Below are 19,711 nucleotides of genomic sequence, written 5' to 3'. Positions count from 1 at the left end.
ATACCAATGTTCGTCCTATAAATCGGTGCATCCCTATGATATTATATTCCATTTCTGCCAATAGATCCCCCTAAATGCTATACACTGTTCCTTTAAGAGTGCTGTGACTGGAAAAATAGTTTGTTATTAAAAACTCCACTACTACTGTATTCTCACATCCAGTTTCATTACGGTCATTTTTAGTTTGCACGGACATGTAAAGATCCAAACAGAAACTGGTTTGGTTCCCTGTTTGGCAGCTGTGACATTATTGGTGCATGTAAGCTAACTGAATGCAACCATTTCAGATTCCAAACGTAATAATGAATTATCACAGAAAACAATGGAGGATGCTGCTGGATACGTCTTATGTTCAGATTCAGAAACAAGAATTCAACTCATCTGGCCTTGGATGCATATTTGTGCTGGACTATAATTGGAACTGTCCACCTCCTGTGAGAGAATATTTTAGTTTCCTCTTAGGTGAAGCTCCTCGAGACTTCATTACATGACATCCGTATGTCATTGTGGGGAGAGTAATGCTTTTAGAAAGAATTGCTGCCGTACCCCTACACACTCACTTATAATGTATGATAATGTATTTTTCTTAATCCCACCTCATTTCCATGTGCACCCTGGGTGTGCCATGCGCCTCCAGCCATGAAAATACCAAAGGTGTGCTGCCACTCCCCCTGCACAATATGCACTGTGCACTTGACTGCGCTTTGCACCTGCACTTTGATTCATGAAATTATCGCCCTGGGTCTTCTCATAATTCAATCTTTACACAGAAAAACAGCACTGGATCTCCAGGAATAAGGACCCGTCCATGTGTTCACACATTAGTAGTGCAACGCTACATCGGGTAAACTCGAGTCTCGAGCTGCGTTCACACTACGAACGACAAAGCAACGGGCTACAAGTCATTTTCAATGGAAGCCGGTGACATGAAGCTACAAGTGACGGGCGAGACGCGTTACAAATCAAATGATGAGATTCAACTTTTTTCAGCGCTCAAATGACGCAGTGAAGCGTCAACCAATCATATATTTTTGTTTCACTCTGTTCTGTTCTGTAAAATGCTGTTACAGCGCATTCCCCCCAGATCCTCATTTCATTTCCTGTGGAAAGCAGGAGAAGCAGTTGCCCAGTGCATGGTGGGAGTGTTGCGGTGAGTGGGAGAGGGTCAGTATTTGCAGAAAGTTGAAAAATCTCAAGTTTAAGCAAATGAGCCTGTGAAGCGTGAAGCGTCTGTCTCACGAAACTTGGACCAAGCTGCCAAACTTGGTGATATAGTTCTACAATGAAATGAGATTCAGCAGTGGCATAGCATTATTAGAGGACTAACAGATTACTAAAACTAGCAGTGTGTCCAGGATGAACTTCCTCCTTGGTTTTCCTAAATGATCAATGGGAATTGGTTATAACAGTAATGAGAGGGAGAAAGCCGCTGGGCCCAGCGGCCTAATTAAGCCAGCATCGCCCGCGCACGGCTAATTAATAGTGGAGAGGAAATTAATGAAGAGCTTGTGGCCTGCTGCTGACAGCCAGCAGGAGTAAAATGCAGCTACGTCAGCAGAGAGCCCCTGCAGCACTCCAGGTGACTGCCAAAGCCTCCTTCGTCATTTAGACAGCACACTGTAATCACGGCTCTTACACCAGGACACTACAGCCACACAGCCACAGTAAAAATATACCGTCTGCTATAGATACACGCCCAAAGATCTGATCTCGAACCAGCTTCTTTTAACCGCCAAACTCCATCTGTTGTTGAATCCTCCACTGGGCACTGATTTCATATCAGTCCTCAGAGTAGCAGCCAAAGCTTGCCTCAGTTCAGACACAAACTAGAAACCCTGATCTGAGACCAGATAAGCCTCAAAGCTGATGCCAGCACCATCACCCACAGAACCTGAAGCAGGCTAACTCCAGAGCAGTGCAAAGAACTAAGAAGCTGCTGTCCATCAACATGACCCGAGTCCCGGCCACTGCCAATGTCCTGTTTCTGAAACACACACACACAGTAATCCTGGGAGGAAGTTATTTTGTTGGACAACATGCTGCTAGTCACATTAAATCTGAACATTGGCCCCAAGAGATTGTACGATGTAGTTTCAACCACTCTGTGTCCCAGAAAAGTGTCATTCGGCAGTTCTGCTTGACCAGGAGGCCTGGCGAGATGACAGTGATTCCTTCCTCTCTGTTACAGTGGATAGAACTCATGTAGAGAGGAGCTCTACTGCACAGCTTCTTAACCAACTAAGTACAGCTGACCTTACAAACAGGGGCCTGTCTTGACATTATACTGAAAAACAACTCGCAAGTCAAAAGCATGGACTACTGTATCTCCTGCGTCCGTACATGTGCATTAAAAACACACAGACATCATCAGTACAGGCAAAGAGTATAGAAGCAAAGAGACAAAACTGAAAACGCCAATGAGTCCATAGCCATGGATGTATAAAGAGACATCTGTAAATCAGAGGATAATCTTTTTTTAGGTAAATCAACGTCCCGGTACAAACACTTAAATAGCCCTCATTTAAATCGCTATGTCCTAAAAGTTAATAAGGTATAATGAACGTGCATCAGACCCACGGGACTGCGCCGCCCTGCACGTTCATATAACCTATCCGGTTCTGCCAGCTTCCTGCTGGCTGTATGCGGCTGTAATAATGGATATATTGGCTGTAATTCATCACTTTTATTATCTTACAATACACCCATGGGCTATATGCTGTAAGCCTGTACCGTGGTGGATGTATTAACATCTCTGTTCCCAAACAACCACCTATCGGCCAGTAGCTAGTAGTGCTAGTAGCATGCCTTAAACAGACTTTAATGTACAGTTGTTGTAGGTTATTTACTAACACGCAGGGCAAAAGCACGGTGCTCAACCTCCTATACATCCATGGTCTGTGGTCAATTGGACATCTATTTTGGAGGTCCCTCACATGAAAAAGTTTGGGATTGTTTTAACTTCCATTTATGTCCACCGGAAGCGGCCGGTCAAAAAAGTCTAATAAATAAATAAGTAAATAAGTAAATAGTTATAATACTATGCATATTTATAATATTTGTATTGCTCAACACAGGCCATTTCGGTAGATACATTAATAATGACAATACAATAGAAATAATTTTGTTTTTCTTTTCTACGGCAGTTTGTAGGCGGACGTTTTACTGGCGTCCGGTAGACGCTTTCAGTCCAAAATGGCGCTGATGTTGCAATGGAACGACCAATTGGCTTTCACTTCTTATCAATATACGTTCTTTGGTACAGGTAGGAGAAAATTTGGTTCGGGTTCCATTAAACTTGTCCCCAAAAAAGTGTTGCATCGTTGTGCAGACTAGCTGAATAATTCAAAAGAGGCTGTTAATGAAAGATTAGACCACCTCAGCAAATCCACAGCCATGTCTATAGGGTTCAATTAAAAACGGATAAAAATCCAGTGACTTTTAAAACAGCCATTTAAGTGGGACTGCATGAATTAATGAAAGATAAATGCTCTTGCCCTGTGTGTACATGTGCAAGGTTTCTGGAGGAATACTAAGTGTAGTTATTGATTAAACTCTTTCCGGGCCCATCCTGAGAGACAAACTACATCGCATACTCTGGTCATTGCCAAGTTTGGCCAATGCAGGTTTTTAATGGATCTGGAAAGAACCCCCCTTCCTCTCCTCTAGTGTCCAGGGAACAAAGACGAATAGCTCTTTTATTGCCCTCCTGGTAACACCTCTGTGCTCAGGTTTTCCTTTTTTCCCCGTCCCTCAATCCTTTTCCATCTCCTCTTTGATGAATTAATATCACATTGAATAGCCAAGTCTCACATCTTGCCGATTGTTCCCTTTTTAATGAAATGTGATTACAAAAGGCAGCTTCAGAAAGGTGAGGAGACACACTGGGGGGAGTATAATGAGTGTCTGTGTGTGCACACACACACACACATCTTTGCTCTGCTCAGATAGGCTGACTTTCTGGGCAATTAAGTGACTGTCAACTGAACTACAGTACTTCACATTCACACACAACTAAAAAAAAAAACCATCAGGTCCTTCTAGGCTAAATATTTGGTCAGACGTTTAGTGCATGCATAATAAAAGCAAATTAAACCTTGAAATAATGAATGTTCCTGAAAGTAAACACGCACCTTCATTACAATGGCCACTGCGAAATCACAGAGAAGCTGAGTTTATTCCTATTTCTGACGATGACTGACAAATGACTGCATCCCAGGTCAAACATGGATAAGGCTCAGCGCAGGCCGCAGTCAGTTAGCCAGGCGGAAAATTGGAAAATTTAAGCTACAGTGAGTCATTAGCTAAGTCAAATATGAAACAAAAAGCTCCGTCTCCCTGGAGGTTTCTTTCTGAAGTCTAATCTCTCGTTCAAAGAAAATGATTTCACTTCAGTGGATTCTCGAAAATACGCTAACCTTATCATAGTTCATGCTAGCAGATAAAACTGACCATCTTCAGCAAATTCACTTGTGCACTTCAGCGTAAAGAAGTCTTTTCTTTATTTTTTATTATGAGCACACGCCCCCAACTATTTTCCCATCAACTTATCCATTTCATACCCACACCTCAGCCCTCTCCATCTCGCCTCTCTTCCCCTCTTTCTTGAGCTGCAAACTCTGTAACTAATTGGATCTGGCATGGTCTGTAATGACTTTGCGCTCTATGGGGAGCTTTGGGAAAAATCACCCTTCATTTCATCTGGCATCACTCAAGTGACCACATACTGAACTCCAGTGACATATACCTCCATCCTGCTGCATCTAAAGGGCAAAGACAGCAAAATGTTCAGGATACTGCTGATCTCAGGTTTGAGGGAGTCATATGGATTTGTTCTCCCAGAGTGCACTTTCAGTCAGTGTTATGTGTGTATACATTTATCTTTGTATCTGTGTATGTATAACACAATCATAGCAGCGTGGTCTGTTTTTATTCAGTCAACCTTGAGTGTTTGTGGAGCCAGCGGTTTCGGCCGGTAAAGGAAACACACAAGACATATTTCTCCATCAAGCAATCAAGCAGAGAGCTGGTACACAGCCACAGACTGAACACAATCTGACATAAAACACAATCTGAGAGACTCCCTGCGTGTCAGTGAGACCGACTCCCAACATATCTCTAATCCGACTCAGTTTTTCAGATTAAGGATTCACTCCTTGTGAAATATTTAGCAGAAATAATGGTTGATTGTTGCTGTGCTTCTTGTAGACTATTGTTCTGGCAGTCATTGATTATGGATTGCTGTTCAGTTGCACTCTACACATCTCAGGCCCTGTTCATACCCAGCATTAGCATGCGTCTTGAGTGATCGGATCACAAGTGGACAGTTCTAAGTACAGGTGTGAACGCACTCAATTGAGGATGCATTGAGATCCGGTCGCTCAGACCACATTCAGAGGTGGTCTGAGCCACATATGAACACGTTCTTTTAGCGGTGTGTACGCGAATGTGTCCTGGGCCACATTAAGGATCGGCTACTATACTGAAGTCCCGCTGGGATCCGTGGGTCTCTGCGCTTCTCATGTGAATAGACAGGCAGACGCGAGCGCTGGTCTGCCTCTCAGCATGGAAACGGCCTCTGTGCTCTTCTGTATCCTGTCGGTACAACTGTATTTTATTAAAATATATCTTGTTTATAGGCTACATAATCTACAGATTATCAGACTATAAGCACACAAAGTGCATTATTATCATACTGTCGGTGATGTGTCGGAGCTGACACCCGCCTGCCCGTTCGCTCGCTCATTCGCTCTCATCCTGGGCTCTCTGAAGCTCTAGGCAAAGGCAGTGGTGTTGGCAGCATGGTCCCCGGGGGCCGACAGTAAAATCTATTTTGATGTTAATAAAAATGTACCCAAATTCACGAATATGTAGGATGTTACTACCGACATTCATGTAATATCACGTCGCAACGGCTGCTGTATTAGCCACGTGTTTACTACGTGTTTATTTGCATAAAGAGTGGGGAAATGAGATTGGATCACAAGTGGTCACTGGAGACACATGTGGAGACGCATTCTAATGCCAGGTGTAAAGAGACGTACTTAAAGCTGTCCACTCGTTTTCGGATCACTCAGGATCCATGTTAATGCCAGGTCTGAACAGGGCCTCGCACTATTTGTAGTAACAATATTAGCACCGGTTTTTACCTCAGATGAGAATTTTCCTCATTCGTTACATAAAAACGTGGGCTGTGTCTGAAATCACTCACTATACACTATATAATGGACTATATTGTCGTGCTGTCCGAATGTATAGTGAGAATTATTATACCCTCTATAGTGGACTCAAAGGATCCCACAATACGTTGTGAAAAAAAGCGGACAAAGATGTTCTTTAAATTATATACCATCATGCCTTGCACTGAAGGAAAAAATGGCAGACGGACGAGAGTAGCGAGAGCAGCGCGATTGAGAGAAATTCTGAGTTGCGGCGCAAAAATAATGTATTTAATGTGAGAAGAGCAGTGCATTACAACATATACGGCCACAAAGTACTTTGTATCTATTAATTTAATGGCAGCGCATCACCGCTTTACTCCCTCTGTTCTTACCTTTCACAATAGAAGCCTTAGATATATATGCTGCTTACCAAGAGGAACTTAAATTCACTCAGAGCATTTGGCTAAGAGGCAACACAACAAAATAGCTAACAATATGTTTTTAACAAAAAAATGCACGTCAGTATTTATTATGGATGATCCACCACAGGCTGACGTTGATCAGGCACATTTTAATTGCGCGACAGCAATGACGCCATTAACGCCGCAGAGAAAATTGCCTGAGTAGTGTCTGAAAGTGTTTTTTTCATTTTGCCGATGAGCTCACTATATAGTCCTCTACATAGAACTCCCTGGTTAGTGAATCAGTGAATGATTTCGGACACAGCCTCGGTCTGATCATTTGGCTCTGAATTCAAGTGCTTTTTAAGATCGAGCTCCATGGCAGCTGGGAGGTTGTAGCAAAAATCTATGGCTCTTCAGTGACAACATGACATACAACTTCAGGAAAACACAATGCTTGCCAGGGAAAAGACCCGGTACAGAGGAACTTCTGACTCAACAAACCTTTTCCATCACGACTGTTGCCTCCAGTCAAATTGAGCTGTCGGAGGCAGCTGAGTTCCAGTCTAAATTCAGCATGGCTTGGCTGTAAGTAACTGTATGGGGGTTTGGAAAATCAAGTCCATAGGCCAGGGACAAATCTGTCTGCCACTATCAATTATGCCCAAGTTTAATTCTTTTGTCAATAAAAGCCTGTTTCCACCGCAGCATGTGTCCTGTATTGAATCACCCATGCTCCCTCTAAACACCATGCTGTACAGGTTTCACCTACCTCTTTTTCTCTGCTTCATATCTGCTGAGGAGACGCTGCAGACCACCACACTTGAACCCCTGGAAATGGGTTGCAGGCGCACCGACAGTGACGATGTCATAGAACGCATCTGTAAAGAGAGAAAATAGAGTTGATGGGATTTAAAATAGCGAGATGTATAAAACAGCACCTTGGAAATATCGGCACTAAAGGACCTTGAGGTGAGAAAAATTAGATTTAAAAAAGAAATCACCCCCGTCAACGTGTAAAATACACTTGAGTTTGAATTTTGTAAAATATCCTCTAAAGCAATACCTCTAACAAGTGTTATATCTTGTTTTGCACTGGGGTTATATGCTATATATTACACGTCTTAATGCAAATATTTGTACATATTTCATATTTTTTATGTTCTCATTTTCTTATTTTTAATTTTAGTACTTATATTTCTTTACATATATTTTGTTTATATTGTAGCATTATGTACATAATTTACATGTTACATACTCTTTTATTTCTATTTTCTTACATTTATTTATGTTTATACAAGAGCAACTGTAAAGCCCCCCCAAACCCCTCCCCCCGCCCTCCTGGGATCAATAAAGTATTTCTGATTCTGATTTAAAAAATTAACAATTTTGAATTCTAACACATCAGAAAAGAAATTAAAGAAATTAGTGGCATCAAAAAAAATTTGCTTTAACGTGTTATTATTGCGTTAACTTTGACAGCCCTAGTTGTAATACATTGTGTCTATACTATGGCTCTATTACATGTAATCTCTCTCTGGCCATCTTTTGGTCTTAATGTAGCGTTGGTCCCACGTCAAACCAGAAGGACAACGAATGTCACAGCGCTTCATTCCAATTTGCAAGCCGCCGTCACAAGTAAATAAACACCTCACAGACGGCTGGGCGGGCACGGGGGTGCTTACAACAGGCCATGTTTTGAATGAGTAATAGATGAGGCTGACAATTAAATCAGAAACAAGGGGAGGAGAGAGAGGGGGCGGACGGGGTTTTATGGGGGTGAATATTTTGGTGTGGTTTAGTGCTGGGTCAGTTAATGAACACCTCCGGGAAAGCAACAGAGCTCCGCTCCGACTGTAGGAAAACACTGCTTGAAAAATCGTTGGAAATAGAAATTAATGACACAACACAGCCCCAAGTGTTGCCACAGAGATGTGAATGGCAGCGTGGCCGAAAGCCTCCCGCCCCCTAACAACACCACAATAGACCAATAGTGGTTTGATGTGGGGGCTTCGCTACTACCCACCGCTTCTTCCATTCATTAGCCCTGTGCCCGGCCATGAGGCTCCCTATCAGCCACACGTTTGGCCCCTAGAGTTTTCAGATGTCCAAGTTCCCTTAATTGGTTCTCCCACAGCAGAAGTACACTGAAATACAATGGTGGGTTTCAGAACATCAAGCACAATGACCAATTTGTGCTCAATTTGCCTGGTGTTGCTCTCACACCATCCGTTTTTCAATATACAATATATCAACAACAGAACAAGCTGTTTAAGTACTGAGAGGACAGTCGCTCTCCACAAGAGGAAATTGATTGTGGCAGTCAGGATGAGTGGTTATAATTCACACTTAACCCATTCCACAATCCTGTTTAACAATGACAAAAGATCCTTTTTGGCCCAAATGAGTGCTGAACAATGCTTTCAGTTCAGCTTTGCCAAGCAGAGCTTTTTAGGCTTGAAATATTTTGCACTTGTCATTTTAGAGACAGAAGACAGCCGTTCTCTGCAAAACAAATGAAAACTGTTTGGAGCTTGAAGTGTTTTTTTCCCCCTCCCCAATTGCTTTTCTTGCTGGATGATCAATAGACAAAATGAAAATGAATGGTTCAGCGTCGTTGAGTGGATTTCATAGCCAAACTCAAGGAAATGCATCACTTCAGAAAATCAAATGGAACAATAGAGCAATTGACTTCAGTTGGAAACTGAGACTCGGCTCCATTACCAAGCCGCTTCCATTATTTCCTGTGCCTGCCTGATTGCAATGATTTATTCCATGTTTTTTCCCTTTTTAAATCGAACAAAATGTGCAATTTAATAGCAATTCACTATCAAACAAGGTTATTACTGTAAATGAAAACTGGAAGGTAGCCTGATATTCAAACTGAATGGCCATTTTATTCTTCTTGTTTTTCTGTGGGGAGGTTTTAATTTCTGCCTAACCATTCACGTAAGACGGCCACTGAAGTGCACATTGAGTGGTGTTTTTAAAGATTAGTTTTTATTGGTTAAACGACAGTTAAGATACAGAAATGGAATGTAGGCAGAGAGAGAGAGGGGTAAATGAGGATGTTACACTTATATGCAATGCGTCTCAACCACTATGCCACCCGAACGCCGCCTTGTGTTCCTATTAGCAAAACATATTTAAAATTCTGCTCTTAAAGTCTTTCTGCCACAACACTGCCTTTAAAAACCATGCACCATTAGTTTAGATGTGTTTAAAGAGATGGTGCACAGTGGTGAAAGACGATAATAAACTTAATCTAATTAGAGATACTCTGTATTTTAAAATTTATGTAGGAATCAGTAGCAAAATTAAGTTTTATATCCAAAGACAAGTAGTGTTGTCAAAAATAAAGTGTCAATACATATCGACACTGAATAAACGGTCTCAATACTCATTTTCCACAGTATCGATATAGGGGTACCAGCTGTGTAATCTGCTCTCTCTTCTCTCTGAGATGACACACATTGCTATTTATCTTTTAAATAAAAATCTAAAATGTTATGGCCTCAATGTGGTATTGAAAATGGTATCCAATATCAATATTTTTCAAGGTATTGAATCAAAGTTGGAAATTCCAGTATCGTGACAACACTAAAGACAATTCATCTATATGATGCCACATACTGTTGTGCAAACAGTTGTGTTATTACAATATCTACGTTACATACAATACCACTTGCATGTTGTTGTAATTTTGTTTTCCCATTGCTATAAATATACTGATCAAACGTATACATGATACAAATGTGGGTATGGATGACAGACAGATATTCAATGATACATGACAAGAGAAGAAGACCCTTCCAGTATGAGGAATGACAGAAGCACGGGGTGGATGTCAAATAATTTTCTGCACACTGCATATCAAGTGATGAATCCATAGACATTTACTGTAACTGGCTTGTATGTGAGATGATGTGCAGTATGTTTAAGGTGAGAATAAAGGGTGACGAGACAGCTTATGCATAAAAGCATATTCAACTAGAATTACCGCCTCACAGTTGTATGCCTCCGCCAACCAGTCAAGTTGCAGTTTACATCCATGTCTGTCCAAAATGTCAGAACTTCATCATTTTATCCTGTTAGACATTTCTGTTAAATTGTCATAATTAGCAGATTAATTCTTGAGTTATGGCCACAAGCATGTTTTGTGAGGTCACAGTGACCTTTGACCACTAAATTCTAATCAGTTCATCCTTGAGTCCAAGTGGACGTTTGTGCCAAAGTTGAAGAAATTCCCTCAAGGTGTCCCTGAGATATCGCGCTTACCGGAATGGTATGGACGGTAGGACGGACAATCCAAAAACATAATGAATATATGAAAATAATTAAACATTTAATGGACTGAGGTTGATGTATTTTTTAAAGATTTACTTAATTTGTGTGACACCTATCTTTTAATTTTTAATCAAGGTTTTGTGACTCATCTATTTATATGTCATTCTACATCACTGCTTTTATCCAGATTTCTTAATTAACATCATGAAGTCGATGGGAGCGGTGTTAGTTATCCTGCAGGTACTCCAGGTCCTGCTGTCGAATACAAAGTGGAGTTTACACACACAGACATATCAGCTAAAGCACCGCTGCCTGGAAATGAGTCAAGGTGTGAATTGGCCCCACAGAGGGTCATTATCAGAGTGTCTATCAATCAATTTATAACTCCTCTAAGGCGTGTTTCATCTTGATTTTCCCCTTTCTCTGCCTTGACAGTGCAAGACAGTTTCAGGGTTGTATGATGACTTGATTTTACTTATTTTATCTGTCATCCCTGATGTCTGCACTGAAAGAAGCACAGTTTATGTCAAGGTTTTGTCTCTCTTCAACTTCCCATCAATCATCGAAATGGAGCCCACTCACAGGTAGTGAGGCAGCAGTTAGTCGCCTTAATACACTGAGCAGTAACAGGCTGTGCCAGCTAGAGAGCAGCGGTGGAGGAGACGGACCCGTCTTTCTCTCAGGAAAAACACAAAGGGATTAATTAGTGTTTGGTCTATCTTTCTGAGGCCAGGTTAATTCTCACCTTTCAACCTGGGCGATGACCCAGAACCACCCTGTCTGAGCCCTCTGAGGATGTCTGACAGATGGACAAGTCACACAACAGTAGGGGACAACCACAGCAGCTTATAGACATGTTTGCATGTGAAACAACCTTTCCACAATACCTGCTTTTTCTGTTGGAAAGTTTCAGGTCACAACAGCTATTGAGCCAAGTTATTTTTGAGCAGGTTTGTAAATCATTTTAAAGCGATAAATCTATATTTATTTATTTTTATAACAACAACGTATGAAATAACAAGTAAGGGATAATGTACAGCGAGCCAGTCATTGTTGTGACATAAACCCAGACAGGGCGATGGGGCACCCTGACACAAAGCAATGACCCGCTAGCTGTACATTATCCCGCTTTTTACACGGCTACTTACTTAAGAAATCACTAATTTGACACAAAAACGGTCCGCCAGAGTCTGACCTTAGAACTGCGCCCATAGCAACGGTCTGCTATAAAGAAATAGCAGACCGTAGAACGCCGTGATTGACCAATCAGAATCGATTATTCAACAAAGCCGTGTAATATTAGGAAATAATGTGACAATGTGAAAGGGGTTGCTCGCAGTGATAAACCTACAGAGAATTATCACTTGAATTTGCAGCTTCATCAGCTTTATGGAGTTTTCAGCCCAGTCTCACGTCAAAGTATGTAATAGACCCGCATGTCCACTGTAAATAAGTGTGTCAGTGTCAAGTTTTGCTTTGCAGAGATGTGAATATTACAAGCCCGCATGAAGGTGCAGTGTTTTGTAGAGACGGTCGTCAGGTGAAGTTTGTCACGTCTTGTGTAGTGACGGAAGCCTGACTTCAGAGCTAGTTACGTACTATATAAATTGAGAAAGACCATTTATGGTGGGTGAGTTGGAGGTGGATGGGTCCAACAAATAAGACTTTCAACCAGGAGACCCGTGTTTGAGACTGCTGTTACGTTAGTGGCGTTTGTCATGTGTTTTCCGCACTGAGGTTACGATGTTTCTGTACGTGTTTTACTTAGTGTACGTACTTATTTTAAGCCTAACCATGGCGTTTTCCCTTAACCTAACTAAGTGGTTTTCTTGCCTGAACCTAAATCAGTAGCTTTGTTGCTCCATGCTGGTACAGCACGTTAATACAGGCGTGCAATATTCATTTCTCTGTGAGGCAAAACGTGACACTGACGCTATCCTCTGGTGGACAGGCTGGTCTATTACACGCTTGGCGTGAAATCGTGTTGGGAGTTCTATAGCCAGTTTCAGCTCAACTTTACTGTTTTGGTTCACTCTCATAGCTCTCATGGCGCTGTTTGAGTAGGTCGCTGCTTGCGAAAAATCTCTACAAACCCACTGTACACAACCTGCTCAGCACCAAACAGCACACAGTTAGCGACTAGCTGGTGAACATAGAGAAACATTTAGCAGCTGATGAGCCAGATATTTCCCTCAGAAGTTGGTAGACTCCAAAAACAGAGCTAAAAGAGAGTGAATATTGGACTTACCTTCGCCGGGTGTAATAATAGGTCTAACAGAAGTCTAAAGCAGTAGTGTAGTACCTGTTTTTCTGGGGCACGTCACCCTCATCCTCTGGGTGTGCAAGTTTATTGGGATGAACTCCAGAGATTTCTGGGCTTTGCAGCAGCTTGGCTTGAATGAACGACCTAAAAACAAAACAGAGACACAAGTATATGTCACACTTTCATGAAATATAACTGAGTTGGTGGATGTTTCAAAGATAATAAAAGATCCCTATGAAAGCTTCTTGCGTTATAGAAAGCCCTTACCGTCTGCTACAGCTATACTACGATCTTTCCAACATGACTGCTTTATTACCTTGTTTATGTGCTTATGAAGTGAGGCACAACGTCGCAGAAACAGATTAGCAAACATTAGACAGTAAATTGGATTGATGTTCAAATGTTCTCTTTGATTTTCCAATGAAAAGAAAACCCCTTGTGTAACTGAATGACTGGAGATACATTTAATGAACAACAAAGTGACAAAAGAGAATACACATCACCGCATTAAAGTGAATGAGTGGTCGCTTAATAAGTATGCTTTCATATTACCCCAAAAAAACAAAAGAACAGCACAACCAAAATTTCAAATTAGTAAGGCCTAATTCACCCAGCCATTTTTCCAAAGAAATCATAATTGTAACATAAAATGTCACAATAACAGTAAACTACAAATTATTCTTTGTTTGGTATTGGGTTATGATTAACATTATGCTAACCCTCCAAACCATTTCACTTTTAAATGCCCATTCAAGATCATTTAACTCACATCTACATCTGAACGTATATCCGATAGAGAACGTATCAATTAGGAGATCAACAAGCATCTCAAAAGTAGCTCAGTTTCAATCAGCTGTTTATAACGTCCTCTAATGAGCAGTGTAATCCTCTAAGCACAGGATTTTATGCCCTTTGCAGCCGCTACTTTGCTTTAAAACGTCCAATTAAAATTTTCTGACAAACGATACTCTTTGTTTGTGGCTTATATTTAAGCTCAAGAAACACAATCTGACACTCCACGTTGGCCGCTCAAATCTCAAATATGTAAATAGGGTTGATGAGCCTCTTTGAGTTGAGGCGAAGCTTTCAAGAACAATCAAGGAACAGAGGTAATTTAGAAGTGTTGTGATGTTTGCCGGCAGAGGTAAGGCACTTAAAATGAAGGTATTCGAAACGGGTACTGAAGACCAAAAAATCGCATATCACAAAGTTTCATAATCTAATTTGGCATCAAAACTTTTAATTAAATCCTCTTTTAAGACACAACACTTTGAATTTCCTATCTAAGGAATTAAGCTTGAGTTAGAAAACCTGTAAAAACTGCTGTAGTGAAAGTTACGTGTTTGCCAGCTTGTATGCAGAGAAGTTATTTCGTCGTAGAGGTCACAGAAGACATTGATGTATGTTGTAACAAATATTGTAAATTAGTGTCATATGCAAATACACGTGCTTGAGCAGTTCCATCTGTTCATTTTCATAATAAGTGAACTGCTTTATGTTTGACTAGTTAGTATATCACTGCATAGACCTTTGCATTCTGTGGTGCTTTATCAACGTTGTATTTCAATCTTTTTATAACATCACAGTCATAAACTACAAGATTTTCTTTTCTTTGCTTTTGACATGATCTTTTATGATGTGTAGTTGGCTGTGCTGTGATCATATAGATCACCTGACACACAGTGGTGTGACGTCTTTTCCTCCTGTTGATAATGTTTTTGATGCTCCTCTGTCGTCTCTGTGCCCACAAAGATTATGGCTTATTATGATATCCACACAGTTTATTCTTGTTTTTTTGCTGATGCAGCTAATCATCAGCTGCTAACACATCATAACATTCCTTTGAACCAGAGGAAGTGATTATTTCCCCCTCAGGGAAGATCTACCAAGAATAAAAACTTTCATGAGAATAGTTCATTTAGCATTAGAGCAGATTAGACCCATTATTATTATTATTATTATTATTGTAGATTAAGAAATATTTATTATATATGCATAACTGTAATTGTGGAGATAGCCTGATTCTACTGTATATTAGGAGTCGACCGATTATCGGCCGCGATATTCAGCATTTTTTTGATTATTGGAACCGTAATTTTTTTTATCCAATAGCCGATACTATAAATTAATTAAGGAATGCGCTACTTTGGCTCTGATGCAATGTCCCGCCAACAGCACTATCTGATTAGTTACACATCACAAGTAATATCAACACTAGTAGGGATGCTGATGAAGCCACATGCAAACGCGTAGTTCACTTTTTCTTGTATTTAATGTAATTTGCCAATAAAATAGTGTCTATGCCAGTACCCTGGTGTGCGCTGGAGTTTTGATTTCTTAGGATCTCATTTGGTTTACTGTGGTTTATCCTGCGCCAGCTGCACCCAGGAGAGAAGCATTACTGGAGAGAATAGGAGTGCCACTGTGCACGGGGTATCTTCAGTTTTTAAATATCAACACTACTGAAAAAGACTACTGTGCCACAGATGGGCAAAGACAGACATAGACTGGAGCTGCTCTTGTGAGCAGAGCGGAGCCGTGTGTCTAAGACAGCAGATATTACTCAAGTTACAATAAACATCACAGTCCTCTACGCTGAAGTTGAAGACTGTATTCCGCTGGCGACGTTGTGCCCTTAGTAACAGTAGTTACTGGATGTAACATCAGTTGTAGAACTGCAAGGAGAGGAAGAGGGAGTGATAAAACGCCTGGACACGGACGTGAGATGTGATCCATGATCAGATTATCATAGTTTATGAAAATGCAGCGCAGTGACACAGACATTTCATATGTGAGACGTATATAACGTGGACCTGCTGATGTGCATTTAACCCACGTTGGACCCGTTCATGAGTCAGCCGTCACTCTGTTTGTCACTGTTGTAGATAGATACTTCTGTCTGCAGTGTCGTTCATACAATTCATCGATATACCTGAGAATTGTACAGTAACACCGGGCTTCATGATCGAAGAAAGTTTTTGTATCACGTCACATCTGTCTCTCTCTCTATTTCTTTAAGATAACGTTGAAAGTTCATTTAATTAAACATACGCTTAACGACATTTACACAAAGTTTTTTGTTTGGAGTTTGTGTTCTTATAAATTTTGACACTAAGATTTTCATTGTTAATGCAAATGTACAGTATATCGGTTCCAAATATCAGTTATCAGTCTCCTTGAATGCTAATAATCGGTAGCAGTGCTGGAAAAAACATATTGCTCGACCCTTATTCTATGTATCTCAAATTCGTGAGAGTGAATATATGACAGCAAAATTAATATATGGATTTAATTAAATGATTATTTTCATATCTATAGCCAACACCAAAAAGGCTTCAGTAAATGACTGAAACTCTGCTACTATTTCCAAATATTAAGATGAAGCAGAGTGTATTTGTGTATTCCTTGTACTGTAGCTCACGATGTATATTAAATGCAGCATAATAACCAAACAAAGTATCCAAACTATCCAGCACTTCTATCTGACATGTGCCCTAACTGTACTTTGTGTTCTCTTCTCCGTTCTGTTCATTAATTACTCTCGAGGCAACAGACCCGTATGTACCAATCAAAGCTTCGGTGCTACAGAAGGATTATGTTTACACAGAATCTAGATGAGAAAATCTGTTACCTGCCACAGATTTTTAACATCATTTGGCAGGTTGGCCAAACATGAAAACAAACCCACTGCACCTCCATTACAGCATTATAATGCTGAAACTGCTGACCCACTCAAGCTGAAATGTGTTACCGCTCAGAAAGGGATAACGCTTATGACTCAGCTGGAGCTGACAGCGATGTGACTTATTATTTTCAAGCTCTGAAAATCAATCATGTCTCCTTCCTAAGGTAATAACAGATTTTCTGCTAATTATCAAAGAGCAAAAAACAGATGCCATTTCTAACCACTGAATATCCAATCTGTCGACTAAATATAGAGAAAACAAAAACATAAGATCCACATGCAGAAATGTGCAGACCTGCTGCACCCGATTCGACTGTTATCAGGTCATTAAATAGGCATTACCGGTCACTATAAGCACCATAGATGTGGGTCAATATGGGCCTACTAAGCCTACTACGTTGTAAAAGTAAAAGGGAAACTTAAAAGCAACATGTTCTAACACATAAAACTGAGTGAAATGTTATGTTTTGAACACAAAGAAAAGGCTACTTTAGGTTTAGCCAACAAAAGCTGTTTAGGTTTAGGGAAAAACATTGTGTTTTGGCTTAAAATAACTATGCTTCAAAATTGAAAGCGAAATTTTGGAAATGATTGCATCTATCTTTTTTCAATACATTTTGACTTTTGTACTGAAGACTGAGACAATTGCTTTGTTTGCTGTGAGAGAGAGAGAAAGAGAGAAGGTGGACTATTGCACACAATATTTCTGTAAGTTAATAATAATTCAAATGGTAAGTTATGAGCATTGTAAGCATTGTACTATTCGGTAAAGCCCTAATTATATAGTTATTAATTAAAGTAATTATATAGTGCACACACATGGGACACAACTATTATAGTTAGACAAAAAGTCTGATTATTTTCTTAATCTTTAACCTTTAATATTTGTAGCAAATTTCTCAGAAATCCATCAAATGATCCATGACTCAAAAAACCCGAAATGTCAATCTCATGGTGGCGTTAAAAAAAATTATAAAATCCATCCAATAGGGAGATATTTCAGTCGACAGACTGACATTGCGGCTAATAAAAACTCTTGACCTATATACTGTTTGTGCAAATGTCTTCACCCAGATAAAGTTGAACTGGTCTCCTCAGTGTACATCAACACATCTCTGTGATACAGAAGGAGGAGATGTTTCAAAGGCTAACATTGAAGTCAATGGCTAAGCTGTCATTCCTGCTCAGTGGGCTCTCACTGTCTGGTCTAGAGCTCTGGGGACCGGGCTAATCGAGCCAGTGACCGTTGTAGGTTAGATGAATTAGCCATATCACATCCCCATCTGTTTGCCCAGGTGGGCTGGCTATGTGACAGCAGGGCTGCACGCCAGCAACACTGACCAACATCTGGTCACTATCTCTTCTTTTAATCTTTTTCCTGCCATTTCTTTGCTCTTAGCCACTTTTCTGTACTCCTTTGAATCCTTCAGAAGATGGGCAACCTATATCCTATGCTTTTAGAAATGTCTGCCTGGGTGCCTGAGGACAAGCTGAGAAGAAACAAACAGGATCACAAGCTACAGCAACAGCATCTTGTAAGTGAGGTCTGCCAGATCAATGTAGGTCTGTGGCATGTTAAGGGTTTCATCTTCACGGTCCTGTGGCGCTGAGAGCACATCAGGCTTTTTTTAATCAATCCACAGTTAGATATGTTGTAGACATAGAGGAGGATTGGACACACGCTGTGTGAGCAGCGGAGTCAGCCTGAGAGAAGTGTGAATTCACGTCGGACATGATTTTTCTTTCTACTTTGATCCATTTTATGTCTTTTAACATTTTGGTCATTATTTTAAGGGCTTTTCTTTATGATTATTATTTTTCATGCTGTCTGTTGTAACCTGCAAAACAGAAAATGTCTGTGCACTCCACAGCTGAACATCCTTACCTGGAGGCAACAGACGGCAGAGACGACTGTTCTGATATTAAAGAGAGAAAGTAAGGTAGGAGCCTTAATCTACAATATGTAGCTCTGGGCCTTAAGCTGAAGTTATCCCTTAAGTGGAATTTAAGAGTGACTGACAGACACTGCGGAGAAGTGCTGGAGGTCCAACAAACACCACGCTAACAGGATTACGTCTGTGCCTTTAATTCGCCGGCTGGTAAACAATGAAAGTAGGGCTGATTAATTTATGAATGGAGTACAATTATTAAAGTATCTGAAGTGTTTGCTGAGGTCAGCTCATCATTAAAAATGGATAAAATGGAACTGAATATGACTCTACTGCAACCTGCCAGCCGACTGTTTCTCTTCTTCCTCTACCTGCAGTTTCTCTAACTTTGGTTTTTATTTTTGTTCTTACTAAATAACAGAAAAATAACAAAAACCTACATCTGACCCATGAAATGTGCACAGACCACTGACGCCCGGGCCACACTGCCAGTGTGAGCAGCGCGTGACGGCTACCTTGCTGAATTGCTGCGTCTCTCATGCGTGTGGTGTCCACACAGACAGCATTTCTACTGCTGCGCTGCTACTGCCAGCCATTTCTTTCTACATAGTTTATTTTAGAGTTTTATTTTGAAACGGAAACAGGAAGTGTTGAGTTAGAAATAAACATATTATATTTTTCATGTCTGTGATATATCTTATAGATATAGTTTATATATTATATAGTATATATTGAAACTGTAGTTATGTTGCTGGTATGATGTCAATATACTGTCAAAAGATCACTTTCACTGTCCGTTGTTGCTGTGAGGTTTAGGGTTACGCACTACACAAGTAAGTGCATAGTGTGCACAGTGTACCACATGGAAGTGTACTAACGGAAGTAGCCGAATAAAGCGCAAGTTCTTATATGACAGACATTGTGGATGTAACATCATATTGATAAATACCCTAACAGTTTTGATTTGTGTGTATATACAAGTTAAGAGAACAGTGATGCTCCTTGATTTTTTTATATTAATGCCACTC

General features: G+C 40.4%; 1 protein-coding gene across 10 annotated transcripts in view; it reads right to left on the bottom strand.

The window, feature by feature from the left end:
* inpp4b (inositol polyphosphate-4-phosphatase type II B) overlaps positions 1-19,711 on the bottom strand; it is a 288,579-nt gene that overhangs the window by 42,266 nt on the left and 226,602 nt on the right. For all 10 annotated transcript variants that reach the window (XM_037764035.1, XM_037764032.1, XM_037764033.1 and 7 more), the window contains 2 exons: positions 13,149-13,253; positions 7,332-7,440 (listed from right to left, as the gene is read on the bottom strand). In XM_037764035.1, the coding sequence (XP_037619963.1) occupies positions 7,332-7,440; positions 13,149-13,253 (214 nt within the window). The remainder of the gene's footprint in view (positions 1-7,331; positions 7,441-13,148; positions 13,254-19,711) is intronic.

This window comes from Sebastes umbrosus, chromosome 3 (genome assembly GCF_015220745.1).
Source record: "Sebastes umbrosus isolate fSebUmb1 chromosome 3, fSebUmb1.pri, whole genome shotgun sequence".
NCBI classification, from domain to species: domain Eukaryota; kingdom Metazoa; phylum Chordata; class Actinopteri; order Perciformes; family Sebastidae; genus Sebastes; species Sebastes umbrosus.
The sequence above is the reverse complement of the archived record's forward strand: the minus strand, read 5'-3'. Positions and strand labels throughout refer to the sequence as shown.